At 41.5% G+C, this 26027-nt stretch overlaps 1 protein-coding gene across 1 annotated transcript in view; it reads left to right on the top strand.

The window, feature by feature from the left end:
• Window positions 1-24757, top strand: part of tdrd12 (tudor domain containing 12) — a 75245-nt gene extending 50488 nt beyond the window's left edge. The window contains exons 17-32 of the mRNA XM_060903159.1: window positions 181-288; window positions 468-653; window positions 908-1061; window positions 1152-1279; window positions 1372-1563; window positions 4942-5070; window positions 8389-8506; window positions 8604-8743; window positions 8925-9142; window positions 11274-11355; window positions 11514-11695; window positions 12520-12727; window positions 20772-20864; window positions 20971-21143; window positions 24318-24536; window positions 24679-24757. Coding sequence (XP_060759142.1) covers window positions 181-288; window positions 468-653; window positions 908-1061; window positions 1152-1279; window positions 1372-1563; window positions 4942-5070; window positions 8389-8506; window positions 8604-8743; window positions 8925-9142; window positions 11274-11355; window positions 11514-11695; window positions 12520-12727; window positions 20772-20864; window positions 20971-21143; window positions 24318-24536; window positions 24679-24757 — 2409 coding nt within the window. The remainder of the gene's footprint in view (window positions 1-180; window positions 289-467; window positions 654-907; window positions 1062-1151; window positions 1280-1371; window positions 1564-4941; window positions 5071-8388; window positions 8507-8603; window positions 8744-8924; window positions 9143-11273; window positions 11356-11513; window positions 11696-12519; window positions 12728-20771; window positions 20865-20970; window positions 21144-24317; window positions 24537-24678) is intronic.
• The last annotated feature ends 1270 nt before the right edge of the window (window positions 24758-26027 follow it).

The following is a 26027-nucleotide window of genomic DNA, read 5'->3' as shown; positions in this document are numbered from 1 at the left end:
CTGAGGTGTGCTACCTCTGCGGAGGAAAAATGAGCTTCTCACTGTTTAATCTATAAAAATTTGTCTGCTGGTTTTATTTGGGGAATAGGGAAAATTCTCCAGCAGTAAATACAGTAATCACCGTTTTTGGTATTCCCTGTGATGTACTGCTGTGAATGATCTGTCTGGTCTGTGTGTCAGGTTGCATGCTGTGAACCCAGCAAAAGTGGCGTTTTGGTGCATTCAGCTTTTGCCATCAACCCCTGTAGAACCCTGAGCCAGGCTCCCATCACTGAGCAATTCCATAAAGTAATCACCATCCTGCTAGTTTGGGCTTTCTTTCTGTAATTTTAAATATTCATTGACAAAATATCTTGTTGACTGGTCAGCATAAATTGAAGGTCTATAATGCATTAATTCTTCCCCATCTACTGTCATTTAGATGCAAAATAGTATGTGAATATCTTTTTGTGTGTGTGTGGGGTTAGTTCCTGTTGAGGCGAAAGTATACAGGACCAGGCCTGGCTGAAAGTTACTGCTGGCCCTCTGTGGCACAAGGTTGTGACACAGTGCTGATATGCCACAATGGAGAAGATCCTCTCTCCTACATCCCACCACTGCTGGCTCAACTGCAGTTAGCCTCTTTGTTCCGTGCCCTCACTGCATACACTGGGGTGAGAAACAGAAGACGACTGTTAAACCTGTTTCTAATCTCTGAACCTTACCATCTGTCCTCCGCCCTCATTTTTCTTCTTTCTGTTGAGCTGTTAAAATCCATGTTTTGTTAGGATTTTGGTCAACTTTTCTTATAGTCCTAATCTTTACATTTTTGTGCTGTATTGAGTATCAGTCGGTATTAATGGATTTGTATATATGCTCTTGGCATTCATTGCTTTCTCTCTTTTTTTCTTCCCCCCCCTGTTTTCAGCCCATAGCAGTGATCATTTGTCCAGGTTGGGAAAAGGTAGAGTTAGTGCTGGAGCTACTAGAGGAGAGCAAGGCAGCAGTGAACCTACAGCCTGCTGCTGTGCTGGTTGGAGTAGGCAAGAATGAAGCCAAAGAAACCAAGATTCAGAACAACTGTAAGCCCCCTTGCTGGTTTTAATTTTACTCTTTAACACATGATGAAACCAGCATGGAGCCAGTCTGTGGTGTGTGTGTGTGTGTGTTAGGTCAGTTGCTGGTTACCACCCCCTTTAGCCTGGCCAGGTTGCTGGAGGTGCAGTTCTTCCTCTTTCATAGGCTCTGCCACCTGATTCTGGATGAGGCTCATGAACTCTTCTCAAGAGCTCCTGAGCAGGTGAGAAAAACCAAACCAAACCGATGAAAGTGTTCCCAAATCGAGATGGTTAGGAAAAATCCTGAATTCTTTCCCCTTTATCTCTCTTGAAGATGACTGCCATCTTAGAACATTACCAGAAAGTGGTGTCCAGAGAGGAGAGAACCATGTGTGTGCGGCAACTTGTTGCTGTAAGCAGTCATTGGTGTCGGGAGCTGGAGACTGTGGTCTGGAATCACATGGTTAACCCATGCATCATCGTCACAGTGCCAGAAGAGGCAGCATTATACGGTGGGGTTCAACAGGTTAGTGACGGATCACACTTAAGCCAGTATCTCACTGGGCTGCGACAGCTTGCGACAAATTGCGAACGTCATTCGCAAGAGAGTTTCAAAAGTGTCTTGAAACATTTGCGGGGCTTCTCAGTTTCCTCGCATGAGTCGCAAAGTGTCGCTCCTTCGTCGCTGAAATTTTGAACATGTTCAAAAAATTAGTGCGACAAAATTTCTCTCAAAATGGCCGCAAATGTGTCGCTGGTGTCGCAAAGCCGTCACGAACTCTTCTCAAGTCAGTTTCCGTGAGACAGGAAGTGCGAGTGTATCTCACTGGGCTGCGACAGCCTGCGACTAGTTGGAGACACAACAATTGCGATAAAATATACGAATATCAATTCGGTGTGATTTCCAAGTGAAAATTCGCATATTTTATCGCAATTGTTGTCTCCAACTAGTTGCAGGCTGTCGCAGCCCAGTGAGATACCACCCTTCCTGAGAGAGAACAGAAGACAAAATGACGAACAGATTAAACTATATTTGTTTTCCAAAAGTTCTGTATCCTGTTGATCCTTCTTTGGTTTAAATTTGGATCTTAGTGTCTAGTATAGCTTGTATCTTATCTTGGGCAACCAGCTCATATTGTGTAGTATGGCCAAAAACTTGTACCGCTCCAATATTGAATGAACATTGCTACATTATTAGTAGGTGTCAAGATTAGTAGCAGATTTATGCACATTAGATTAGATAAAACTTTATTGATCCCTTTGGGAGGGATCCCAATCCCAAGGTAAGTTCAGCTCTGTCAATAACTGCCAGCAGCTGGTGATTCTGCTGCCTGTAAACGCTCCATTGCTGGCTACTTGCAGTGGTTTTGTGCTGCGCCCCCGCCCCCCCAAAAAAATGTTTTAAAATTTTCCTTGTATTTTTATGTGACCATGCTTTGTTTTCATTCACTGAGAACAGTGATCTTTTTCGACAGCAAGAATCGCATTGCTATGACAACAGATATTGTTTACTAGTATCTGACAACAGATATTGTTTACTATGTGTTATGAGTCAGCTTGCAGTTGACTCCACCCTGGTGGGAGAGGTAATCTGCCACCACCATCTGTGCCCCCAGCCTGTGGATCACCTCAAACTTAAATGGCTAAAGTACCAGATACCAAACAGTGATCTGTGCATTGGCATCCTTCATGAGGTAGAACCATTGGAGTGAGGCGTGATTGGAGCAGAATGAAAGCACATCCCAGTAGGTCATATTGGAGGGTGAGGACCACCCACTTGATGGCCAGGCATTCCTTCTATCGTGCTGTACTTTGTCTCTCACAACAAGAGATTGCAAATGTTAGACACCCCTCCACCACCTGATCCTGGTCTGGGGTGAGACCAACCCGTTGCAAGATGGCCTGCTTGAGGTCTGGGTACTTCAGCAGGTTGGTGATGGGGAGCTGTTGGGCTGTGAGTAGGCTTCCCCGACAGGAGCGGCAGTAGGTGGACTATCCACTGCAAGGGTGGCTAAGCGCATTCATATGCGGCATGCTCAGGCAGCGCCACAAACGCTTGTCTTGTGGACTCCTTTTAGTGACTGTGGCCTGGGATAGGGCCACGGGAATCTCTGAGCCTGCTGCTGGAGTACCCACTGGCTGGGGCTCTGGAGCACCTGCCTGTCCTCTCCTGGGTCTGGAGAAGAGCCTGGAAGCACTGCTTTTGCTCCATGCACAGTACAACGAGGACTTGATGGTAGGTTTTGTGGATGTTAGTGAGGTTGTGAACTATCTCAGTGAGGGCGATGGCTCTATGATGGTGCTTCTTCCTCAGTTTTAGCACCAGTGTAGCACTCTTGTGATTTGGGGCCAATGGGAGACAGGCTTGTGACAATTCAAAGGCATATTTTATTTTCATGTCATTATGCTTTTCAGCAATTTTATTACTCTCTTCACTCTAAGCATACCTGCACACACATGCACACGGTGTTGGGCTGCTCAGTTCTCTTGCTCTGGTTACTGGCTTCTCTCTGCAAACACACGAAAGACACAAATCAATAGCTGGCAGTCTGGCACAGGTGAGATTTGTCACATGTTACCTGCTGGTTCAGCCTGCCTACTCTCCATCCACAGCTGACACACGACTATGCTCCTGCTGCCACAGTGAACCTTCCCTAAACTGTTTATTGGGTGAAGGCTCACATACTCCGATAAAGTTGGAAGCATACACTTGTGTAGGATGTCTTTGTATACTATAGCATGAAGATTTCCCTATCCTGGAACGAGGGGCCTAAGCCAAACATGTTGCGCTTGTGCACAAAGCAAGGTCCATAAAGACATGGTTTGCCAATGTTCGTGTGGAAGAACTTGAGTGGACTTGCATGGAGACCTGACCTAAACCCCATTGAGCACCTTTGGGATCGACTGGAATGTTGTCCCAGGCCTCCTCACCTGACTTCACTAATGCTCTTATGGCAGAATGAGCAAATCCCCACAGTCATGCTCCAGAATCTAGTGGAAAGCCTCCCAAGAAGTGTGGAGGATATTCTCACAGCAAGACTGAATGGATGAATACTTGTCATTTTTAGGGCATACCTAACAACGTGTTTTCTTTCTCTCTCTCTCTCTCTCTCCCCCCCATCTGTCCCTCTGAGTTACATGTTGATCCTGGGATTGAGATGCTGGCCTCTTCTGCCCCTCGGACCTGCTTGATCCATCCTGGTGTCCTGTGTCTGGTCGGAGTTTTATTGCCCCACTCCTGTGAAGGACGGCCCCATGAGGACAGTTGAGGGTTATACCTGTTAAAACTGTTAATATTATAGTCAGGCTGTCTGTTGTTGCCCAAATGAGGATGGGTTCCCTTTTGAGTCTGGTTCCTCTCGAGGTTTCTTCCTCATGTCGTCTGAGGGAGTTTTTCCTTGCCACAGGCTGGCTCATTGGGGATAGATTAGGGATAAAATTAGCTCATGTTTTAAGTCGTCCAAATTCTGTAAAGCTGCTTTGCGACAATGTTTATTGTTAAAAGCGCTATACAAATAAACTTGATTTGATTTGAATGGGATGTTCAAAAAGCATATATGGGTGTGATGGTCAGGTGTCTATATACTTTTTTGCCATATAGTATATTACAACTAGTATAACAGATCACTTGTGCACTGCCAGTCAGAAAACTTGCACTGGGTCTTGGTCATGGAGCAAGGCTTGGATGAGGTACTGAATGTTCAACAGATGTTCTCTTTTGTTAAATGTCTAATTGATTTAAATTCTGTGTATATCTATGGATCTGTATCCTCCCTGCCGTTTTGATGAATCTCTGCAAAACTGCATAAGCTTATAAGCTGCTTTTTTTTTTTCTTATTTGCACTTGTGCATGCACTACTTCTTCCTATAGTGGATTGTTTTAATTCCTGTTTGTTATCTACAGACAATACTGATGTGTCTGGACTGCCATAAGACCTCAGTGCTGCTCAGCTCTTTGGACTTTAGCCCCTCTGTTCCCCAGAAAACCCTTCTCATCACTAACTCACCAGAAGAGGTGGAGCATGTGTACAAGGTACAATAAACTCTTACCAAACACACAATCTTCTAGAGTGCTGTCATACACGGAGCATGTAGGGGTGGGGTTTTTTTTTTTTTTTTTAATAAATTGAACCTTGGTGCATTTTACCCCTTGTTACAGTTTGTTTGGGCAGGTGCTGAACAAAACAAGCAGTCTGAGGCTGTCTGAGTGAGGGTTCACCAATGAGCCTACACACTCATCAACCCCCCGAACAAACTGGATTGACTTGAACTGACTTCACTGCACTATCACTGTTTGCACTACTGTTTATTCATACCGTGTTTTGTATATACTGCAAATACAGTGGTGCTTGAAAGTTTGTGAACCCTTTAGAATTTTCTATATTTCTGCATAAATATGACCTAAAACATCAGCAGATTTTCACACAAGTCCTAAAAGTAGATAAAGAGAACCCAGTTAAACAAATGAGACAAAAATATTATACTTGGTCATTTATTTATTGAGGAAAATGATCCAATATTACATATCTGTGAGTGGCAAAAGTATGTGAACCTTTGCTTTCAGTATCTGGTGTGACCCCCTTGTGCAGCAATAACTGCAACTAAACGTTTCCGGTAACTGTTGATCAGTCCTGCACACCGGCTTGGAGGAATTTTAGCCCATTCCTCTCTACAGAACAGCTTCAGCTCTAGGATGTTGGTGGGTTTCCTCACATGAACTGCTCGCTTCAGGTTCTTCCACAACATTTCAATTGGATTAAGGTCAGGACTTTGACTTGGCCATTCCAAAACATTAACTTTATTCTTCTTTAACCATTCTTTGGTTGAACGACTTGTGTGCTTAGGGTCATTGTCTTGCTGCATGACCCACATTCTCTTGAGATTCAGTTCATGGACAGATGTCCTGACATTTTCCTTTAGAATTCGCTGGTATAATTCAGAACTCATTGTTCCATCAATGAAGGCAAGCCGTCCTGGCCTAGATGCAGCAAAACAGGCCCAAACCATGATACTACCACCACCATGTTTCACAGATGGGATAAGGTTCTTATGCTGGAATGCAGTGTTTTCCTTTCTCCAAACATAACGCTTCTCATTTAAACCAAAAAGTTCTATTTTGGTCTCATCCGTCCACAAAACATTTTTTCCAATAGCCTTCTGGCTTGTCCACGTGATCTTTAGCAAACTGCAGACAAGCATAAATGTTGTTTTTGGAGAGCAGTGACCTTCTCCTTGCAACCCTGCCATGCACACCATTGTTGTTCGGTGTTCTCCTGATGCTGGATTCATGAACATTAACATTAGCCAATGTGAGAGAGGCCTTCAGTTATTTAGAAGTTACCCTGGGGTCCTTTGTGATCTCACCGACTATTACACGTCTTGCTCTTGGAGTGATCTTTGTTGGTCGACCACTCCTGGGGAGGGTAACAATGGTCTTGAATTTCCTCCATTTGTACACAATCTGTCTGACTGTGGATTGGTGGAGTCCAAACTCTTTAGAGATGGTTTTGTAACCTTTTCCAGCCTGATGAGCATCAACAACACTTTTTCTGAGGTCCTCAGAAATCTCCTTTGTTCGTGCCATGATACACTTCCACAAACATGTGTTGTGAAGATCAGACTTTGATAGATCCCTGTTCTTTAAATAAAACGGGGTGCCCACTCACACCTGATTGTCATCCCATTGATTGAAAACACCTGACTCTAATTTCACCTTCAAATTAACATCTAATCCTAGAGGTTCATATACTTTTGCCACTTACAGATATGTAATATTGGATAATTTTCCTCAATAAATAAATGTCCAAGTATAATATTTTTGTCTCATTTGTTTAACTGGGTTCTCTTTATCTACTTTTAGGACTTGTGTGAAAATCTGATGTTTTAGGTCATATTTATGCAGAAATATAGAAAATTCTAAAGGGTTCACAAACTTTCAAGCACCACTGTATCTATACATCATACCATTGCACTATAGTTCATTCATATTGCACGTTTTGAACATACTGTAAATATCATACCATTCCATACCCTGTAATTCCTGTATATTTATATTTATGTATATTATACATGTTTATTTACTGCTGTGCACTTCTGGTTAGATACAGTCTGCATTTCGTTGGCTTGTACCTGTGACATGTGCAATGACAAAGTTGAATCTAATCTAGTAATGCAGGGAATTTTCTTATATGAATGGGAATGCCTCCTGGAAAATTATACTTTAAGGCCCTTCAAATCACACCTCTTGTATTGCTTAGAGCTGTGATTGCATTTCGGTGCATCATTGCTGCAACACACTAATGTAGGCAAAATGCAATGCAGAAGGCAATTGCTTTCATTTCTGATGTGGAGTCAGTGTATATTTATTTTAATAAAAGCAGTACCCTGTTGAATGTTATCACTTGAGGTACAGCAGTATAAGAGCAGAGCAGTGCAGTGCATGGAGGAAGCCATGGCCTAAAGGTTAGACAAGTAGCTTTGGGGCCAAAAGGTCATCGGTTCGATTCCCTGGACCAGCAGGAATGGCCGAAGTGCCCTTGAGCAAGGCACATAACCCCCAACTGCTCCCCAGGTTGCCCACGGCTGTGGGTATGTCAGGGTCTTGTCGTGCATCGCTCTGGATAAGAGCATCTGCTAAATGCCTGTAATGTAATGAAGTAGTGTGCTTTATGATGCAGCACATTGTGCTCATGTTACAACTTTATAAAAAATAAAAAAAAAGGAAGAAGCAATGTTGTCCATGTATTGTAAACCCCCCCCCAATATCATCTTGATTTCTGACCAAAAAATGAATTTTATAGGAGGCTCCCAAGTGGCACAACAGAAAAATGTTTGCCCTATTGTTGGGATCATGCTCAGCAGTCCATGAGAGCAAAACTGGGCATGCTTTCTGGGTGGGAGGTATGGCAATCCAATGATTCTAGCCAATCCTGGGTAATCTGTGAGCTTATGTATGAGGAGGAGGAAAGTTAGCAGTTTTCTTTGAGTGTGTTCCAGTGTGGTCTGATGTAATATAAGCGGCAGGTCAAAAAAGGAAGCGATTGTCTTGGAGGACGCATGCAGTAGCCTTCATGCTCCCTGGTTAGTACATCATGTGTGATATGGGAAACCTAACTAGTGGATGGGAATTGGCAAATAACCAAAATCGAGGGGAAAATCCAAAAACATGAATTTCTCTCTGGTTCAAATGGGTGTGAAGGTACCTTTTTAGAAAGCATTGGTTTCTTGGAAAAAATAATATCCAGTAATATTGTTTGTTAGTGTGTTCTGAGCAGATAGTCACTAATGACTCGAGGGTCACAGAAATATCCAGGAGTTTCCAGCACTAACAGTCTGTAATGTATTAATTCAGGCTCTCAGCAACACAGCAGCATTTTCTCTCAAAGTTCATGAGGGCCTTACCTACCAGTTTGATTTTGTGGTGGAGCAGTGGAAGAAAGCTGTTGGTCCAGGTACACAGGTTATCTTGGGTATGTGTACTTTTGTAACCAATTTCCATGTGGTGTTTGATCTATAATTGATATTTCAAGACTTTCTCAATACTGTCAGTTTGTTTTTGAACCCCAGTGACCACCAATGATTGCTTAAAGGCCCTTGGTATCAGGGATGCTACATGCGTGGTGCATTATGGTTTCCCTAGCTCCCCTAAACTGTTTGGGAACCGGATGTTCTGCATGGTTGAGAACTTTCAGAATCTGTCTTGCAAGGTATGAATCAAATGGTCTTGTTTGTTTACTTTTAATGATTTGACAAAAAGGCTTGACTCTAGTGATTTAGAGAACAGATGATATTCATGGTATTTTTGTGTTCGTAAAGATGTATGTGCTTTTGCTTTGTTTACAAATGCATATGCGCATGTTTGTGTGTGTGTGATCTGTGATGGGTCAGAATCACTCTGAGGGCTCGTCTCCTACGGTGCGTTCAGTTTTGCTGCTGTCCGAGCAGAATTCTCGTCATGTGTCTGGTGTGCTGCGCTACCTGAAGCGTACAGACACTCCACTGCCATCAGAGCTCCTGCAGTTTGCCCAGGGAGTCCAGCAGGCAAAGGAACAGTGTAAAGCTGACAGTGCTCTCTGCAACTATCTGAAAAGCCTAGGCTTCTGCAGGTCTTTATACTACAATTCTACAATCGTGGGGGGGGATGTATAACGTTGTACTTCAAATGCATGTTGGAACTAAAATGTAACAGGTACTATTAGGGTAAGAGTGTAACTTTGGAAAAAGGCTGGGTTAATAACCTTACCGACGTTTTATTACATAAAATTACATACCGGTACATTTTATATTATTATTGACATTTAGTAGAATTACATGCCGTATTTGCTTGTAGAACAAGACCATTTCAAGCATGAAGTTGGTAAAAGGTCTAGAAATAGACATAGTAATCTTTTTGTAGTTTTACAACCCCGATTCCAAAAAAGTTGGGACAAAGTACAAATTGTAAATAAAAACGGAATGCAATGATGTGGAAGTTTCAAAAGTCCATATTTTATTCAGAATAGAACATAGATGACATATCAAATGTTTAAACTGAGAAAATGTATCATTTAAAGAGAAAAATTAGGTGATTTTTTTTTTTTTTTTTTTTTTAAATTTCATGACAACACATCTCAAAGTTGGGACAAGGCCATGTTTACCACTGTGAGACATCCCCTTTTCTCTTTACAACAGTCTGTAAACGTCTGGGGACTGAGGAGACAAGCTGCTCAAGTTTAGGAATAGGAATGTTAACCCATTCTTGTCTAATGTAGGATTCTAGTTGCTCAACTGTCTTAGGTCTTTTTTGTCGTATCTTCCGTTTTATGATGCGCCAAATGTTTTCTATGGGTGAAAGATCTGGACTGCAGGCTGGCCAGTTCAGTACCCGGACCCTTCTTCTACGCAGCCATGATGCTGTAATTGATGCAGTATGTGGTTTGGCATTGTCATGTTGGAAAATGCAAGGTCTTCCCTGAAAGAGACGTCGTCTGGATGGGAGCATATGTTGCTCTAGAACCTGGATATACCTTTCAGCATTGATGGTGTCTTTCCAGATGTGTAAGCTGCCCATGCCACATGCACTAATGCAACCCCATACCATCAGAGATGCAGGCTTCTGAACTGAGCGCTGATAACAACTCAGGTCGTCCTTCTCCTCTTTAGTCCGAATGACACGGCGTCCCTGATTCCCATAAAGAACTTCAAATTTTGATTCGTCTGACCACAGAACAGTTTTCCACTTTGCCACAGTCCATTTTAAATGAGCCTTGGCCCAGAGAAGACGTCTGCGCTTCTGGATCGTGTTTAGATGCGGCTTCTTCTTTGAACTATAGAGTTTTAGCTGGCAACGGCGGATGGCACGGTGAATTGTGTTCACAGATAATGTTCTCTGGAAATATTCCTGAGCCCATTTTGTGATTTCCAATACAGAAGCATGCCTGTATGTGATGCAGTGCCGTCTAAGGGCCCGAAGATCACGGGCACCCAGTATGGTTTTCTGGCCTTGACCCTTACGCACAGAGATTCTTCCAGATTCTCTGAATCTTTTGATGATATTATGCACTGTAGATGATGACATGTTCAAACTCTTTGCAATTTTACACTGTCGAACTCCTTTCTGATATTGCTCCACTATTTGTCGGTGCAGAATTAGGGGGATTGGTGATCCTCTTCCCAGCTTTACTTCTGAGAGCCGCTGCCACTCCAAGATGCTCTTTTTATACCCAGTCATGTTAATGACCTATTGCCAATTGACCTAATGAGTTGCAATTTGGTCCTCCAGCTGTTCCTTTTTTGTCCCTTTAACTTTTCCAGCCTCTTATTGCCCCTGTCCCAACTTTTTTGAGATGTGTTGCTGTCATGAAATTTCAAATGAGCCGATATTTGGCATGAAATTTCAAAATGTCTCACTTTCGACATTTGATATGTTGTCTATGTTCTATTGTGAATACAATATCAGTTTTTGAGATTTGTAAATTATTGCATTCCGTTTTTATTTACAATTTGTACTTTGTCCCAACTTTTTTGGAATCAGGGTTGTATAATGTGCTCATAATAATATTGGGTCAGTTTGCCTATATTCAGAATATGCCTAGGTGTTTTTTGCAGTGCTGTAGCTTAATTTCAGAAGACCAGTTCTTGTCCATGTTTCTGTTAAGGAAGATTAGTGAAAAGCCATTTCTGCTTCTAATTCTGGGTAGTTCTGTGACGTCAAAATATTGTATGTGTTATTACTTAGTGTTTGTTTCTGGCACATAGGGACAGCACAAGTTGCCCGGACAGACACCGAATCAATAAATTTCTTGATTGTCCCCAACACCCAGACTCTGGAACTGTTTTGGTGAGTTTCCTACTAGTTTTAACCAGGTTTGTTCCCTAGTTTAAAAAAAAAGTGTATATATAGTTCAGAGAGAACCATGATCACACATTATTACTAATCTATCAGGACTACCAGTTTGATGGACTAGTAAAATATTTTTATGTTGACTTCCCCGAAAGGTGTTGCCCCTTTACATTAAGACTGCGAATGTGTACTATGGACGTATTGTGGACCAGAAAGAGAATGGCTATGAGAAGCTTGCTGCCGAGATGAAGTCACATTATGCTAAAGAGAGGCTTTGTGCAAAGGAAATTGTGGAAGGAGACTTTTATGCAGTGCAGGAAGAGGATGTATATCATAGGTAAGTAGTGGTCTGTTGCTCTTTACTGGTAGGTTTTGAAATGGAAAGTAGTATTTAAAAGGTCCCTGCTATATCACACGTGTACTTTGGCCATTCTCTTCAGTTGAGTGACTCGGGTGGCCTGGCAGTCCTCCACTCGCCTGTAGAACCACAGGTACATGCAGTGTCCTTCGTAAAAATGAGCCTAAAATAAACATTCCCACTCAAACTTTCCTTGAGTGAAAAATCTTATTAATTATAAATATCATTTCACACAATTAGGCCACAACAGTTGGATATTTGCCATGAATTGAGCCCACACCCACGCAATGTATTTTACCAGCGTCTTGCGATGGCATTAGTAGCCCCAGTGATGTACTGTGCACTATTGCTATAACCCCCATAGATTGCTGTCTGTCGGATTTCTGTGTATTACATGTCGACTTGTGAGCATTGTCTCCTTAAAAGCTAGGCGCAAATGTGCCATCATATTAGAGTTATCACTTGTACTTGCCAGACTATTAAAATGCCACTCCCATGTTCTAGAGACAGTTAAACATTGATTAGGCGTGTTAATAGGAGCCGGAGGATTGAAGCGTTATATTCAGCATTCTTCTGGAGAACGAAAAGAAGTAGAACATGCCCTTTTCAAGTTTTTCTCTTCTTCCCACAAAAGAATTAAAAAGTTTTCACTCAAGTTCAAAGTCTTTCCAAAATCTTGACAAGAATATTGCTCAGTATAATTTCAGCACTTTTTGTCTATATTTATTATAATAATTAACTAGCATTTTATTTCATAAACACACACATGCTTGAATTAAGCATAGGTGGACGGTTTGTGTCAGGGTGTGTGTGACCAAGGTGCCAGATAAGGGAGACCGGCTATTTAGCAGTGTCGAAGTTCGATTTGTGGATGAAGGACGTACCCAGGAAGTGAAGTCACATCAGCTACTGCCGCTTCCCCCAGAGTTCCAGAGCTTGCCGGGTCAGGCTGTTGAAATCATTTTGTGCAGGGCCCAACCTATTGATGGAGAGATGGACTGGAACCCAAAGGTGACTTTATATACTTGCATACATTCTGACTAGAAATGTGCCTTCTGCCAAACTTTTATATTTAAATCCCTGAAAGAGTTAATAATCTAATATTCACTTAAGCAGGAGAAAAATGCTTTGTTTCAAAAGGGGGGGGGAAGCTTGCACCGTTGACCATTTTATTCAGAGATTTGAAACAACACATCACAAATAAATACTCAAAACATTTTAAAATTATATAAAGACATGGGTATACAAAAATAAGACTCCTAGCGTGCTCCAAAAATATTTCAGAAGTGACCCTGAATTTCCATTGAAATACAGGAGCTTATATGAGTCTGACAACCTAAAAACATTTGTTGCACAGTGAAATGTACACTGCCTAGCCAAAAAAAAAAGTTGCATAGTCTAATATTTCATTCGACCACCTTTAACTTTGATTATAGTGTGCATTGTTTTCAACAGCTTTATGCAACATCACAACATTTATTTCCATTCAGAGTTGCATTAATTTTTCGCAGAGATCTTGTCTTGATAACAGGAGAGTCAGATCACTCTATTGAGTCTTCTGAAGCACATCCCCAAGACTTTTCACTAATTATAGATGAAAGTCTTCCGGATTTACCTGGAAATCCGGATATTTGACAAAACTCTTAAATCTCCGGTTTTCCACATGGAGGAATTTATTTTTCGGATTTTCCGCGTTCCTAGACGCGGCGTAATACTTCGCATCGTCCTTGCCTGGGCGTGGTCCTTAAATAGCCCAAACATAGTTCACTGATTAAAGGCAGGTGTTCTTTGTTAACGGGGCGCGTGCCGGAGCTCGTTAGGCGCACGCGCCCAAGGCACACCTTCAGGTGCACGAGCTAAGGCGCGCAGGACTGACACCGTTCTGCACAACACGATCGCACTAAAAAGCATGTTCTAGCTGCCAGTGTAGCTGCAGTCTTTTTAGTTGCGAATTACAAATATTTCCTCGTGTTAATAATTCGCCATGTCAAAACAAGCAAAACTTTCCTTCTTTTGACGTGAAGAGAGGTCAGCAATTTATTACATAATTTTTTCCATCAAAGTTGCAGTTTGTGGCTTTGAAGCTAAGTTTTAGTGCCGTTTCTAGAACACATCAAGAAAATGTGGAAGAAACAGCAATAATGGAAGAGCCGGTTTCTAAGCTGCCTAAAACTAGCAATGGTAATTTATTTTTTGTTACATAATGCGCTCAGGCTGCCAGTCAGTGTGTGACATACACACGAAAAATCCTCGCTACGCCCCTGATTTACATGAGAAATTTGGTATTCATTGGTGTGTTTAAATTTACAGACAATACGAACTAATGTAAACAATTGGCTTCAACTCGCATAAATATGAATTGGAAATGTTTAGTTCACTTTAGCTTCTGCAAACGCACAGCTCTACTAAAAGATTGATAAACGAGGCTCACTGTCCCCAACATTGAAACCTGAAAGCTTTAGAAACTCTAACAGACCTTTACTTTTTAAAAGGACTGTTTTGGGATTTTGCGGCGTTTACCTTCAACTGTCTGATTTTTTTCAAAGTAATGAACTGTGTAGCAGGAAAATCACCACGTTTTCTAAATGCACTCCTGAAAATTACTCATTAACTAGGGGAATTAAATTTGATATTTTTGACATGTTAATCATTAATGTACAACCTCAATTCCAAAAAAGTTGGGACAAAGTACAAATTGTAAATAAAAACGGAATGCAATAATTTACAAATCTCAAAAACTGATATTGTATTCACAATAGAACATAGACAACATATCAAATGTCGAAAGTGAGACATTTTGAAATTTCATGCCAAATATTGGCTCGTTTGAAATTTCATGACAGCAACACATCTCAAAAAAGTTGGGACAGGGGCAATAAGAGGCTGGAAAAGTTAAAGGGACAAAAAAGGAACAGCTGGAGGACCAAATTGCAACTCATTAGGTCAATTGGCAATAGGTCATTAACATGACTGGGTATAAAAAGAGCATCTTGGAGTGGCAGCAGCTCTCAGAAGTAAAGATGGGAAGAGGATCACCAATCCCCCTAATTCTGTGCCAACAAATAGTGGAGCAATATCAGAAAGGAGTTCGACAGTGTAAAATTGCAAAGAGTTTGAACATATCATCATCTACAGTGCATAATATCATCAAAAGATTCAGAGAATCTGGAAGAATCTCTGTGCGTAAGGGTCAAGGCCGGAAAACCATACTGGGTGCCCGTGACCTTCGGGCCCTTAGACGGCACTGCATCACATACAGGCATGCTTCTGTATTGGAAATCACAAAATGGGCTCAGGAATACTTCCAGAGAACATTATCTGTGAACACAATTCACCGTGCCATCCGCCGTTGCCAGCTAAAACTCTATAGTTCAGAGAAGAAGCCGTATCTAAACATGATCCAGAAGCGCAGACGTCTTCTCTGGGCCAAGGCTCATTTAAAATGGACTGTGGCAAAGTGGAAAACTGTTCTGTGGTCAGACGAATCAAAATTTGAAGTTCTTTATGGAAATCAGGGACACTGTGTCATTCGGACTAAAGAGGAGAAGGACGACCCGAGTTGTTATCAGCGCTCAGTTCAGAAGCCTGCATCTCTGATGGTATGGGGTTGCATTAGTGCGTGTGGCATGGGCAGCTTACACATCTGGAAAGACACCATCAATGCTGAAAGGTATATCCAGGTTCTAGAGCAACATATGCTCCCATCCAGACGACATCTCTTTCAGGGAAGACCTTGCATTTTCCGACATGACAATGCCAAACCACATACTGCATCAATTACAGCATCATGGCTGCATAGAAGAAGGGTCCGGGTACTGAACTGGCCAGCCTGCAGTCCAGATCTTTCACCCATAGAAAACATTTGGCGCATCATAAAACGGAAGATACGACAAAAAAGACCTAAGACAGTTGAGCAACTAGAATCCTACATTAGACAAGAATGGGTTAACATTCCTATTCCTAAACTTGAGCAACTTGTCTCCTCAGTCCCCAGACGTTTACAGCCTGTTGTAAAGAGAAAAGGGGATGTCTCACAGTGGTAAACATGACCTTGTCCCAACTTTTTTGAGGTGTGTTGTTGTCATGAAATTTAAAATCACCTAATTTTTCTCTTTAAATGATACATTTTCTCAGTTTAAACATTTGATATGTCATCTATGTTCTATTCTGAATAAAATACGGAATTTTTAAACTTCCACATCATTGCATTCCATTTTTATTTACAATTTGTACTTTGTCTCACCTTTTTTGGAATTGGGGTTGTACATGAAAGAAAAAGGATTAAAGGACCCATGGCATGGTGGTTTGTTGATGCTTTAAACGGGCTCGTGGAGGCTTCCGGATGTTATATCCGCAGCCTTTCTCGAAATGAACCCTCGGCATGTAGATATAGCCTCCTGGAAGAAAGCCCCATTTCAGCCCTTTTCCCAGTGCATCGTTTTGCTAATGAGAAGCATGGAGGCGGGGAAGGGTAGAGGGTGGGGGCGGGCCATGGGGGGAGGGGCTTGACCAAGCTGTGCGCACACATACTCGCTGCTATCAGCGCCTGTAGCCACGCTGCTAAGACAAAACCCCGTTCTCCCTCGGACTCCTTTCGTAAACTCAACGTGACGCAGAGAACAGAGAGTGAGAGTGTTCGGAGTGGTAGTTTACGAACGTATAATACCCTAGGCTTGAACACGCACTCCATAACCAAAGAGGATAGAAGCAGCAACTACAGCAACATATCGCTTATCCAACAGAAGACATGCATTGCGGAGCAATAGTCAAACATAAGCTCATAAGTTACAGTCAATTTCCAGACTAAACTCAGTTTAACAGAGCATGCTGCATGCTTTTTGGTTTTGTAGCGCAGAGTACCTGCAGGAAGCGGTTAGCTGCACAGCTAATGTAGCCATTGCTAGGCTAACGCACCGATTTTAAAACACGGCAAAACGACTTAACAGTTATACACTTACTTGTTCGGTGTTTGTGGCTGATGCGGCAGGGATGCTTGGTACGGACCCAGGCTTCAGTGACAGTTGATGTGCAAAACCTGCCCTGTACTGTCCCAAGTTGTGGAAACATTCCTCAGGAAAATGCTTCCGACAAACATACACCGTCTTAGGTAGACTCGACGGCGTATTATTGGAGTAAATAAAATTAAGCCACTGCGTCTTCAGGGGCTCTCCCGTCGGCAGTAAAAACGGACTCCTTTCTGTGTTGTCACATCCATGTACAGCGCAACTTCCATGTTTCGCTCGCTTAGGTGGTGCCATGTTGTTGTGTCCTCTATGGTCTCCTCACTACAAAATTGAAGTGACGTGTCTATGGTGGCAACTTTTGAGCTGGGCGGGCAATCCATACAGTGGGTGGGAATCCAGAGGGGGGGCGTGGGGATCATCTTCCTTGCTGACGTAGTAAAGGGAAGAGCCTATCAACGCGCCATTTTGACACGCCATTCTCAAATGTTGACAAAGGGTGGGCATAGTTTGGTTTACACATTATGACATTTCTAGCCACTGGGGTGACTTAAGAAGGTCAGAGGAACTCCTTTTAACATTAAAAAACCTCAGAAAGTGAAAATTTCATGCCATGGGACCTTTAAAAGTTATAACTTGTTTTAGTGAAAATACATCCTAAAATGCACTAGAATGCAGGGTTTTGCGTGTTTGTTATTAATCAAACACTTAGTCTGACTTTCAAAAGTTCAGGATTTTTTTCCTTGCTCCACTTTCATCTCTAACCAATTGTCTTAGTCCAGGACAAAATTAGAGCTAATAGACACCCCCCACTTCCCCTACCTCGGGCTTTCGGTGGGGAGAGCAGAGGTCAACCTACCTCTTCATCTCATACTTCTGAGTGGAAGGCCAGGAAATAACCTGCCCACTATGACAGGTTAACTGACCCACATGGTGACATGCACATGAGCGACAGAAAACTGATCGCGCAAACGTCACAATTCCGATTTTATTTATTTATTTTTGCAGGTGCCCCATGCAAAATGCCGTCCTGGGTGGTTGCCCAAACCTAAATCCGCCACTGGAAATAATGAGCAAAAATATTACACACACTCAAAAGCTTCAGTGAATATCAGCTCCGTATTTAAGCCTGTAGTCCGATTGTAGCAGCCCTCTGATGTCTGTTAAAATTTAATCTTTGTGCAAGTTCTAACTACCAGAGAGTTTAGGACTGAAACTTCACTGAACTGGCCAACTTCATTTGACAGCAGTGTGAATGTATGTTCGTAATAATCTTGCAGTCAGCACATGTGTAGATTTACTTAAAAATTTATGAAAAAACACAATCTCCATGAGAGTAAATTAATTATCTCCCTTTCATCCTGTAAGCTTCATATCCAACGGCTCACACCTTCCCACATGAGAGAAAAAACTGCCCAGTTTTTTTTAAAGTCTAGTATCTGATACCAGTCAAAAGTTTGTACACCTAATTCAGTGGGCTTTTGGTTTGTGTGTGGGTTTGTTTGTTTATTTATTTATTTATTTATTTATTTTTATTAAGACACTTCATGTCTTAAAGTAATGATGGATGTCGTTTCTCTTTACCTAGTTGGCTGGTTATTGGCAATATAATATGGATAACTACAGTTGTGGAATAGGGCTATTTACTGTACTTGTATTATTTACTGTTTGATTCTCTCAAACACATTCTGAAGGCATGAAATTCCACTAATTAACTTTTGACCAGCTGGTTAAGATAAAACAAATTGTTGGGTTTCAGTCACGTGACTTTTCTTAGCAGTTTTACCGGAAGTGAAATAGTTGGTGGCCTGAACGACTGCTGTAGTACAAACAACTAGCGATAACTTATCAGAGTATACTCGTAATCTAGAAGCCGCTGTTCACTTTAGATATATTCAGAAGATTGCTATGCGTGATGGAATCGACCCCTACAGTCTGGGAAAGAAGGATCTGTCATACGATCTCGAAAACTACCCTTCAGTCGAGTTCCCCGACATCTCGAACTATCTGGTGTTGCAGACATCCTTCTACACCGCAAAACAGATGAAGGCGTGGAAGAGTACGGAGGCTTACAACTTTTTTTTGTGTGTGGCTGGATAAAGGACCCTCAGTATCAAGTCGCTACCGAATGAATCCTGTATTGTTTCTGCCAGTTTAAGTATGTTTTTTTTTTTTTTTTTTTTTTAAATGCCTCCGCCACCATAAGGTGCAGGAGGCTATGTTTTCAGGTTGTCCATCTGTCCATGCGTGCATCCGTCCCAAAACCTTGTGAATGCTATATCTCAAAGGCTAATGAAAGGAATTTCACCAAACTTTCACCATTTGTGCGCTTTGGGACAAACGTGAACTGATTAGATTTTGAGATCAAAAGGTCTAAGGTCAAGGTCACTGCAAGGTCGAATGTCTGTCCGAGAACCTTGTGAACACAATCTCTCCAAGGCAAATCAAAGGAATTTCACCAAACTTTCACCATTTGTGCATTTGGGGACAAAGATAAACTCATTAGATTTTGAGATCAAAAGGTCTAGGGTCAAGGTCACTATGAGGTCAAATGTCTGTCCGAAAACCTTGTGAACACAATATCTCCAAGGCTGATACAAGTAATTTCACCAGGTCAAGATTACTGTGAGGTCAGATGTCCATCCCCAAATCACAACTTAAGGCGTGTAGTCTACCGGGCAGAGGCATCCCCATCGACGCCGTTGGCGTTGAGTTCTATTTAGGTGTTTTTTGTTTTTTTTTTTAAGCTTTTCATTCGCGTCTTTACAACGAAGCACTGCAAGTTGAAGTGTAAACAAAGAGTTCGCTTGATTCTCACTTGTGTTGGCTCTTATCTCTCAGGTAAATCATTCACAAAGATCATCAGAAACCCCTTTAAAGACCTGCATCTTAGTTAAACAAGACGGAGAAGTGATCCCAGCGCATTGTAACTGTACGGCTGGGTAAGAATTTTGTTGCGACCTTCACGCATATGGACTTTGTGAGGAGTAAACAAAGAAACAGCTGGGGACTTGAGCGCTTTGTGATTAAAAAAAAAGTACCATAAAATAACGACACATAGCAAGAAATGCAATTGGAAAACACTAAGGACATAGCTGAGAGGGAGATACAAACCTTTCACCAAGTGATCACTGCAAACTCGAGTGTGCTTCAACTCGGCTCCCTTCGATTTCAGTGAGAGGTTCAAAAGCCACCTTTCTCGACGTCTTTTTGTGAAATCCTGTGTTCGTTCACCTTTTTTTATTAGTTCACGGGGAACCCTGAAGAAACTCTGATCAGTTTCACGATTTGATCGATTCGAACAACCTAAACCAACGCAAGCGTAAGGCGTTTTCATGCGAGCAATGAACCTTCTCTGTACAAACGCTTTTTCAACTGAGCTTTGGTAGACCACCAGCTAAAGTTTTGAATAACTAATGAGGCGGCTGTGACATCATGTGAAACCCAGCAATGGTGTGCAAAGCTGTCAAGGTAAACAGTGGCTACTTTGAAGACTCTAAAATATGGAATGTATACGGAATTATGTGGCAAACTAAAAAGAGTTTAAAATGTTATTTCATAGTTTTGATGGCTTCAGTATTGGGTTTTTTTTGGGGGGGGAGTCCCATAATTGTAAAGCAATCTTGGGTGTGAGAAAAGTGCTATATAAATTGAACTTTATTATTGTTGTTCTACAATATAGAAAATGGTCACAATACAGAATAACCTTTGAATGAATGGATGTGTCAGATTTTCACTGGTGCTGTACCTCTAACTTGCTGCAAGGTCAGCACTGTTAGGGTGTGTAAATTTTGGGTCCCCCCCCCCGGATTTCATGTGGATGTTATGCATAACAAATAATTTAATTGTGATTCCTGTGTTTGAAGACTGGCACCTCAAACAGTTAACTGGGTATTCAAATATCCATGCATCCCCTATTTCCAATCTACTATTTAGCTAGTCCAATCCCAAAGCCATTTTCCTTTCCATTTAAATCATGATTTCCTATTATTTAAAACAATTAGGATTGTTTACTTTACAGGTGAAAATGATCATAAGCAGGATTTAGTTTTGATAGAAAGCGTTTCTCCACTGTATTTTTTTTTTTTTAACAGGTTACCAGAGTTATCAGTCAGAAAATAAAAGGAAAAATACACCATGCCAAGGTGGTGATGTGTCTGGGCAATACTATATGGGTTGATCCAATGGTATGATTTGGTATTTATAGCTTTTTTTTTTTTGGTAAAAATAAGGTGGGGTTTTTTTTTGGTTTTTTTATTTTTTTATTTTGTACTCTCTTTAACTTGTTAACAGGTATACATGACACGCCTACCAGGTTTGAAGATCTTCATAAATGAGTATAATGTCCATGCAGAGATTATGGCTACTGGGATGGGCACCACAAACCCTCAGCATCTGGAGCTACTGAAGTTGCTGTGGCAGGGAGATGAGGCCTCTGCTGTAGTGGACCTCAGAGAGAGTGATGGGTAATGAATCCGTTATCACTCTTCCAGTTTCCATTTCTGTCTCTGTGTGATTAGGTGTGACCTATAACCAGGGCTGTATAAATATTACACACACACAAACTTACACAAATGGGTGACAAAAGACAATTAAAATAAAATGCATTAATGTACAGTAAGTTTGAATCACGACAGTGCACCAGAAATCCATGACTGGGAGTGAAGGGGAGCAAAACTGGCCATGCTCTGACCAATTTTCTGGTGGGAGATGTGGCATGTCCACTCCTTACTGTCAGTTACAGTGACATCAGCCAATTTTGGGCTCCTGGGAGCTTCATGTATATGGAAAAGGGCAGATCGAGGGAGTAACTTTGATTTTGACATTGGTGGGGACACAAAAGTGATCCAAGGCAGAGCTTCCGAAAGGTGGCAGTAAAGGACCATGGATTTGTTGTATCTAGCCTAGCCTAGTAGTAGTAGAAAGAGGTCTCTGTAAAACGGTGAACACAGCAGACTCAGCAGCTGTCACGCTGTTGATTCTGAAATGCAAGTCGCACATCTGCATGGCCATGCAGTAGCCTACATCTGACTACTTACATTCTGTAAAACCATTAGGTCTACAAATTTAACATTCATTCATTGAGGATATTATCCAACACCAAGTTACATTGCTCCAGCATTCCTTTTCTCTGCAGCTATGCAGTAGCCTAGCTCTGATGCGTCCTGTCACGTTGCTAAACCTGCCTAAGGAGCCGCAGCAATACTTTTATGAAGGGTTTCCGTACATCAAAAGGATTTTGTTGAGTTTTTAAAGCTCGACGGAAACCCTGCACTTACATCCTTGACTTTGAAGAAGAATGAACGAATGTCTCGTTTCTTGTTAGGGGGGCCGTCATCCATGATACTCAAGTCAGCATGCTAGTCGTAGGGCAAGCATGCACGGACATCGAAGTCCAGCTCAATTTGTAGGCTGACGGAGAGTGGGGGGTGCGTGGGGTAGGTCAGGTGTGTACGTGTGAGATACGGGGGGTTGATGGGCAGGTAGTCACGGCTGCTGTGGGAAGTGTGCTGCTTTTACAGCAGATGGAGTGACAGCTGGGATAGCCAACCATGTAAGTTGGCGAGAAACAGGTAGCTAATCAGAGAATGAGATCTACGTTAGAGAGGGGATTATTAGCAGTGTCGTACATTTAACCCTTTGTGTGCCATATAATCATTGCTCAGGTTAGGACATCGGTTTTATTGATCGTGATTCCACAGTAGCGGCTGAATATTGGTAGGGACGCGTCCCTACCCAAAATTACGCCCTAGGGGCAGATGGCATTTTACATAGGCGCTGGACCTTCTCAGTGTAGCTTTTCGACCTGTACTGTTCTCCTGGTCATAGAGGTCACCTGGGTCTGCTCAGCATTCCTATCCATGCCACAGACCATTAATTGTGTCATACTGTTGTGAAGCATCAGCAGTCTTTTGTTTCTGCAGTTCAGGGTTTTCCCTTTAATTTGTCACCCATCTACATGTTTGCAATTTTGTACCTATATAAATAACATGATTACCAAATCTAGGTCATGTAATTTAATTTCCAAGTCCCTAAATTAATAAAAGAAATGCCATCATTTTGGTTAATTTATGCCCACAATTTGACCCACAGCTTACAGTGCACATATGGGACTGTTCACTATGTAAGAGATGGTGGTACACTGGTTTGAATTTAAATTTCCCACATACTTGGCTCATCTCCTTGGTCAGATTGGGTATGAATAATCTGTAATAGCCCCATAAAAGAGAAGTTTCTTAAGTATTCCTAACCTGCCACAGGTGCAGCAGTATTTTCCATCTTCTAAATGGCCCGACTTGTAACTATGTCACTGTGATAACTGTGAGCAGTCATAGAAACACGTGTCAAAATGCCCACTTTTCATAAACCAATCAAATTCTGATGGACAGTCAAAATCCTGCCTACCCAATATTAATTTCAAGTAGTATCATTTGTGGCCATTTTTGGTTTTCGCGGAGTTTTTAATTTAGTTAATTAGTGGTTAATAAATTGGTTAACATAAGTTCCATGGACTTTAAATTACCTCGTAGCTTCTTTTTATTTTATTGAGCCATGTCAAAAGATTTAGAAGTTCAAACATTTAAAAGGGTATCTTTCTAAGAAAGTGGCCACACTTTTTCAGCTTTTCTTTGTTTTTTTTAATGCAGAATAATTGGTCGAAATTAGCCAGATTTTTCAACGTTCAAACTGGCATACACTACCGTTCAAAAGTTTGGGGTCACTTTGAAATGTCCTTATTTTTGAAAGAAAAGCACTGTTCTTTTCAATGAAGATCACTTTAAACTAATCAGAAATGCACTCTATACATTGCTAATGTGGTAAATGACTATTCTAGCTGCTGGTTTTTGGTGCAATATCTCCATAGGTGTATAGAGGCCCATTTCCAGCAACTCTCACTCCAGTGTTCTAATGGTACAATGTGTTTGCTCATTGCCTCAGAAGGCTAATGGAGGATTAGAAAACCCTTGTACAATCATGTTAGCACAGTTGAAAACAGTTGAGCTCTTTAGAGAAGCTATAAAACTGACCTTCCTTTGAGCAGATTGAGTTTCTGGAGCATCACATTTGTGGGGCCAGAAAAATGTCTTGACTATATTTTCTATTCATTTTACAACTTATGGTGGGAAATAAAAGTGTGACTTTTCATGGAAAACACAAAATTGTCTGGGTGACCCCAAACTTTTGTTCATTTTTGTGACAAAGAAATTTTAAACAGAATTTTAAGGCTTCTTTCAAACCCTTTTCAGTGGTACCATTTATGGTAGACACATCAAGTTTGTTTTTTTGTCACAGGCTTACTAATCACCGGGGAGCGTGAGGGTTGCCACATTCTTCCTGGTGAAGACAGGTGAAGCCACCCAATCATTTTGAATTGCTGCTCATGCTGTGCCACTGGTCAGCTAACCAAGTGAAAGCACTAACGACTCCTAAGGCCTGTCCCTCCTACCCAGAGAGCACAGCCAGTTTTACCCTCTTGGACTCCTGGCCATGGATATCTGTGGCTTTGCCAAGATTCAAACTCTCAGTTCCTGACAACAGGAAAAATGCTTTTCTGTTGTGCTACTTCGGAGTCTACATCATCTAAGTTTTAATAATACTAACAGCTTTTGTGTTCTTGATTCTGTAATTTGTCTGATCAGACGTGAAAGTGAGACGGCATCTCTGGAACAGAAGGTTCAAGCTGCTGAGGAACCTCTGGCCAGTCAGGTGAAGGCTGGACTCAACATCGTTGTGTGTACAGATACTGAACCCTGTAAACCCTTACAGAATCTTCCAGACACAAACCAGATCACTGATCCTAATGGAGGAAAAAATAACGTCTCTTTGGAAGCCTTGATAGATCCTGAACATATGGATAGGTGAGTGCAGTGATAATACTGATGAGCATCATAATAATAATGCTAATATAATTAATAAATTACAACTTTGATTTTGCCTTGAGGAGCTGATGCGAGTTTTACATTGGATTTTTGCTTTATTTTGTATTCTGTGCTCGTTTAGATCTGCCGATGTAAGATGTTTACCTGAGAACTGGCCTCTTGCTCTTCCTAACAACTCAGATGAAGGCGAGTCTGTCTAGAAGTGAATATTTGGTGTTGTTCATTATGTTCGAGATCATTACCAGTCATGAATGATGATCATGAATATTTTTTAAATTAACAGATGACCAAAAGTTCAGAAGTGAGGTCTTGCACACTGGCCATAGACAGGAGATTGTTGTCCCAAAAAGGTATTTTTAAAATGCCAGACACTTTGTAACTGTTCAGGTATTTAAAGGTGTATAACTGAATGTATTTTGTATTTAGCGTTTATTGTCCTTTTTTTTTTTTTTTTTTGTGCATGTTTTAGTTTTCACCCACAGATTAAGTGGTTTCAAGAAGAAGAATCAGTCACTCTTAAAATAAAGCTTACCAACCCTATGATGCAGAAGTGTGAATTCTTCTCTGACAGAGTGCTTTACAGGTCAGTGTATACCTTAAATCCTAAATTAGTATTGGGTTTAAAGAAGTAATATTTTTATTTATTTACAGATATTTTGCTGTACTGCCTTCTGTTTAGTTTAGCCGTTATACAGTGTTCAGATTGCCTAATTTAATAATACAAATGATGTATTTATTTTATATCTATATCATTTATTTAACCCCCCACCCACCCCTGTCCAGTGCATATGTTAACAGCAACTTTTACTGTGCCAATCTGGAGCTGCACAATGACGTCAACGCAGAGCAGTGTACATGGAAAATGGAGTGCAGTGAACCAGTAATCAAATTGGTGAAGAAAGAGAAAGGAGAGTGGAAGTCATTGCTTAAATATAAGGTTGGTTTTTCCTACCCCAGTGTTGGCCATGTTTACTTTGTTCCTTGAGAGAGAATGCTTTAAGCTACAGTCACGCTACAGCTCGTGATGCTTTGTGATAGGTTATCGATGAAAATATGGCATTTCAGTGGTGATGATGTATAGGCGAGCTAAAAGTTGTGGTCACACAGCAGGCCAACACTTGACTGTCACACCTTTGCACACTTGAGCTTGGCGTAGCTCGAGTGGCCGCGCTCGCTCACAGACCCCGTTGTGCCCGCTCTTGGGACCCAGCCGTTATGGGAAACGCCTGATGTTGATTTGAGTGCAGTCAGCGCATGCATACAAGGACGCTGTTTTCACAGAGGCTTTGTGAAGAAGTATCATCATCACGGTCACGTTTGTTTCTAGCCATATATGACTCTGTTTATGGCTTTGCTTTCTGTTTTTTGCTTTTGGTTTTGTTTGTCTTTTGTTACTCTGACCTTGCCTCACGTTTTGTTTTTGTAAATATCATGCTTGCTAATAAACACACTTCCTGCATTTACATCCGC

This window comes from Neoarius graeffei, chromosome 2 (assembly GCF_027579695.1).
Source record: "Neoarius graeffei isolate fNeoGra1 chromosome 2, fNeoGra1.pri, whole genome shotgun sequence".
NCBI lineage: Eukaryota > Metazoa > Chordata > Actinopteri > Siluriformes > Ariidae > Neoarius > Neoarius graeffei.
The sequence above is the reverse complement of the archived record's forward strand: the minus strand, read 5'-3'. Positions and strand labels throughout refer to the sequence as shown.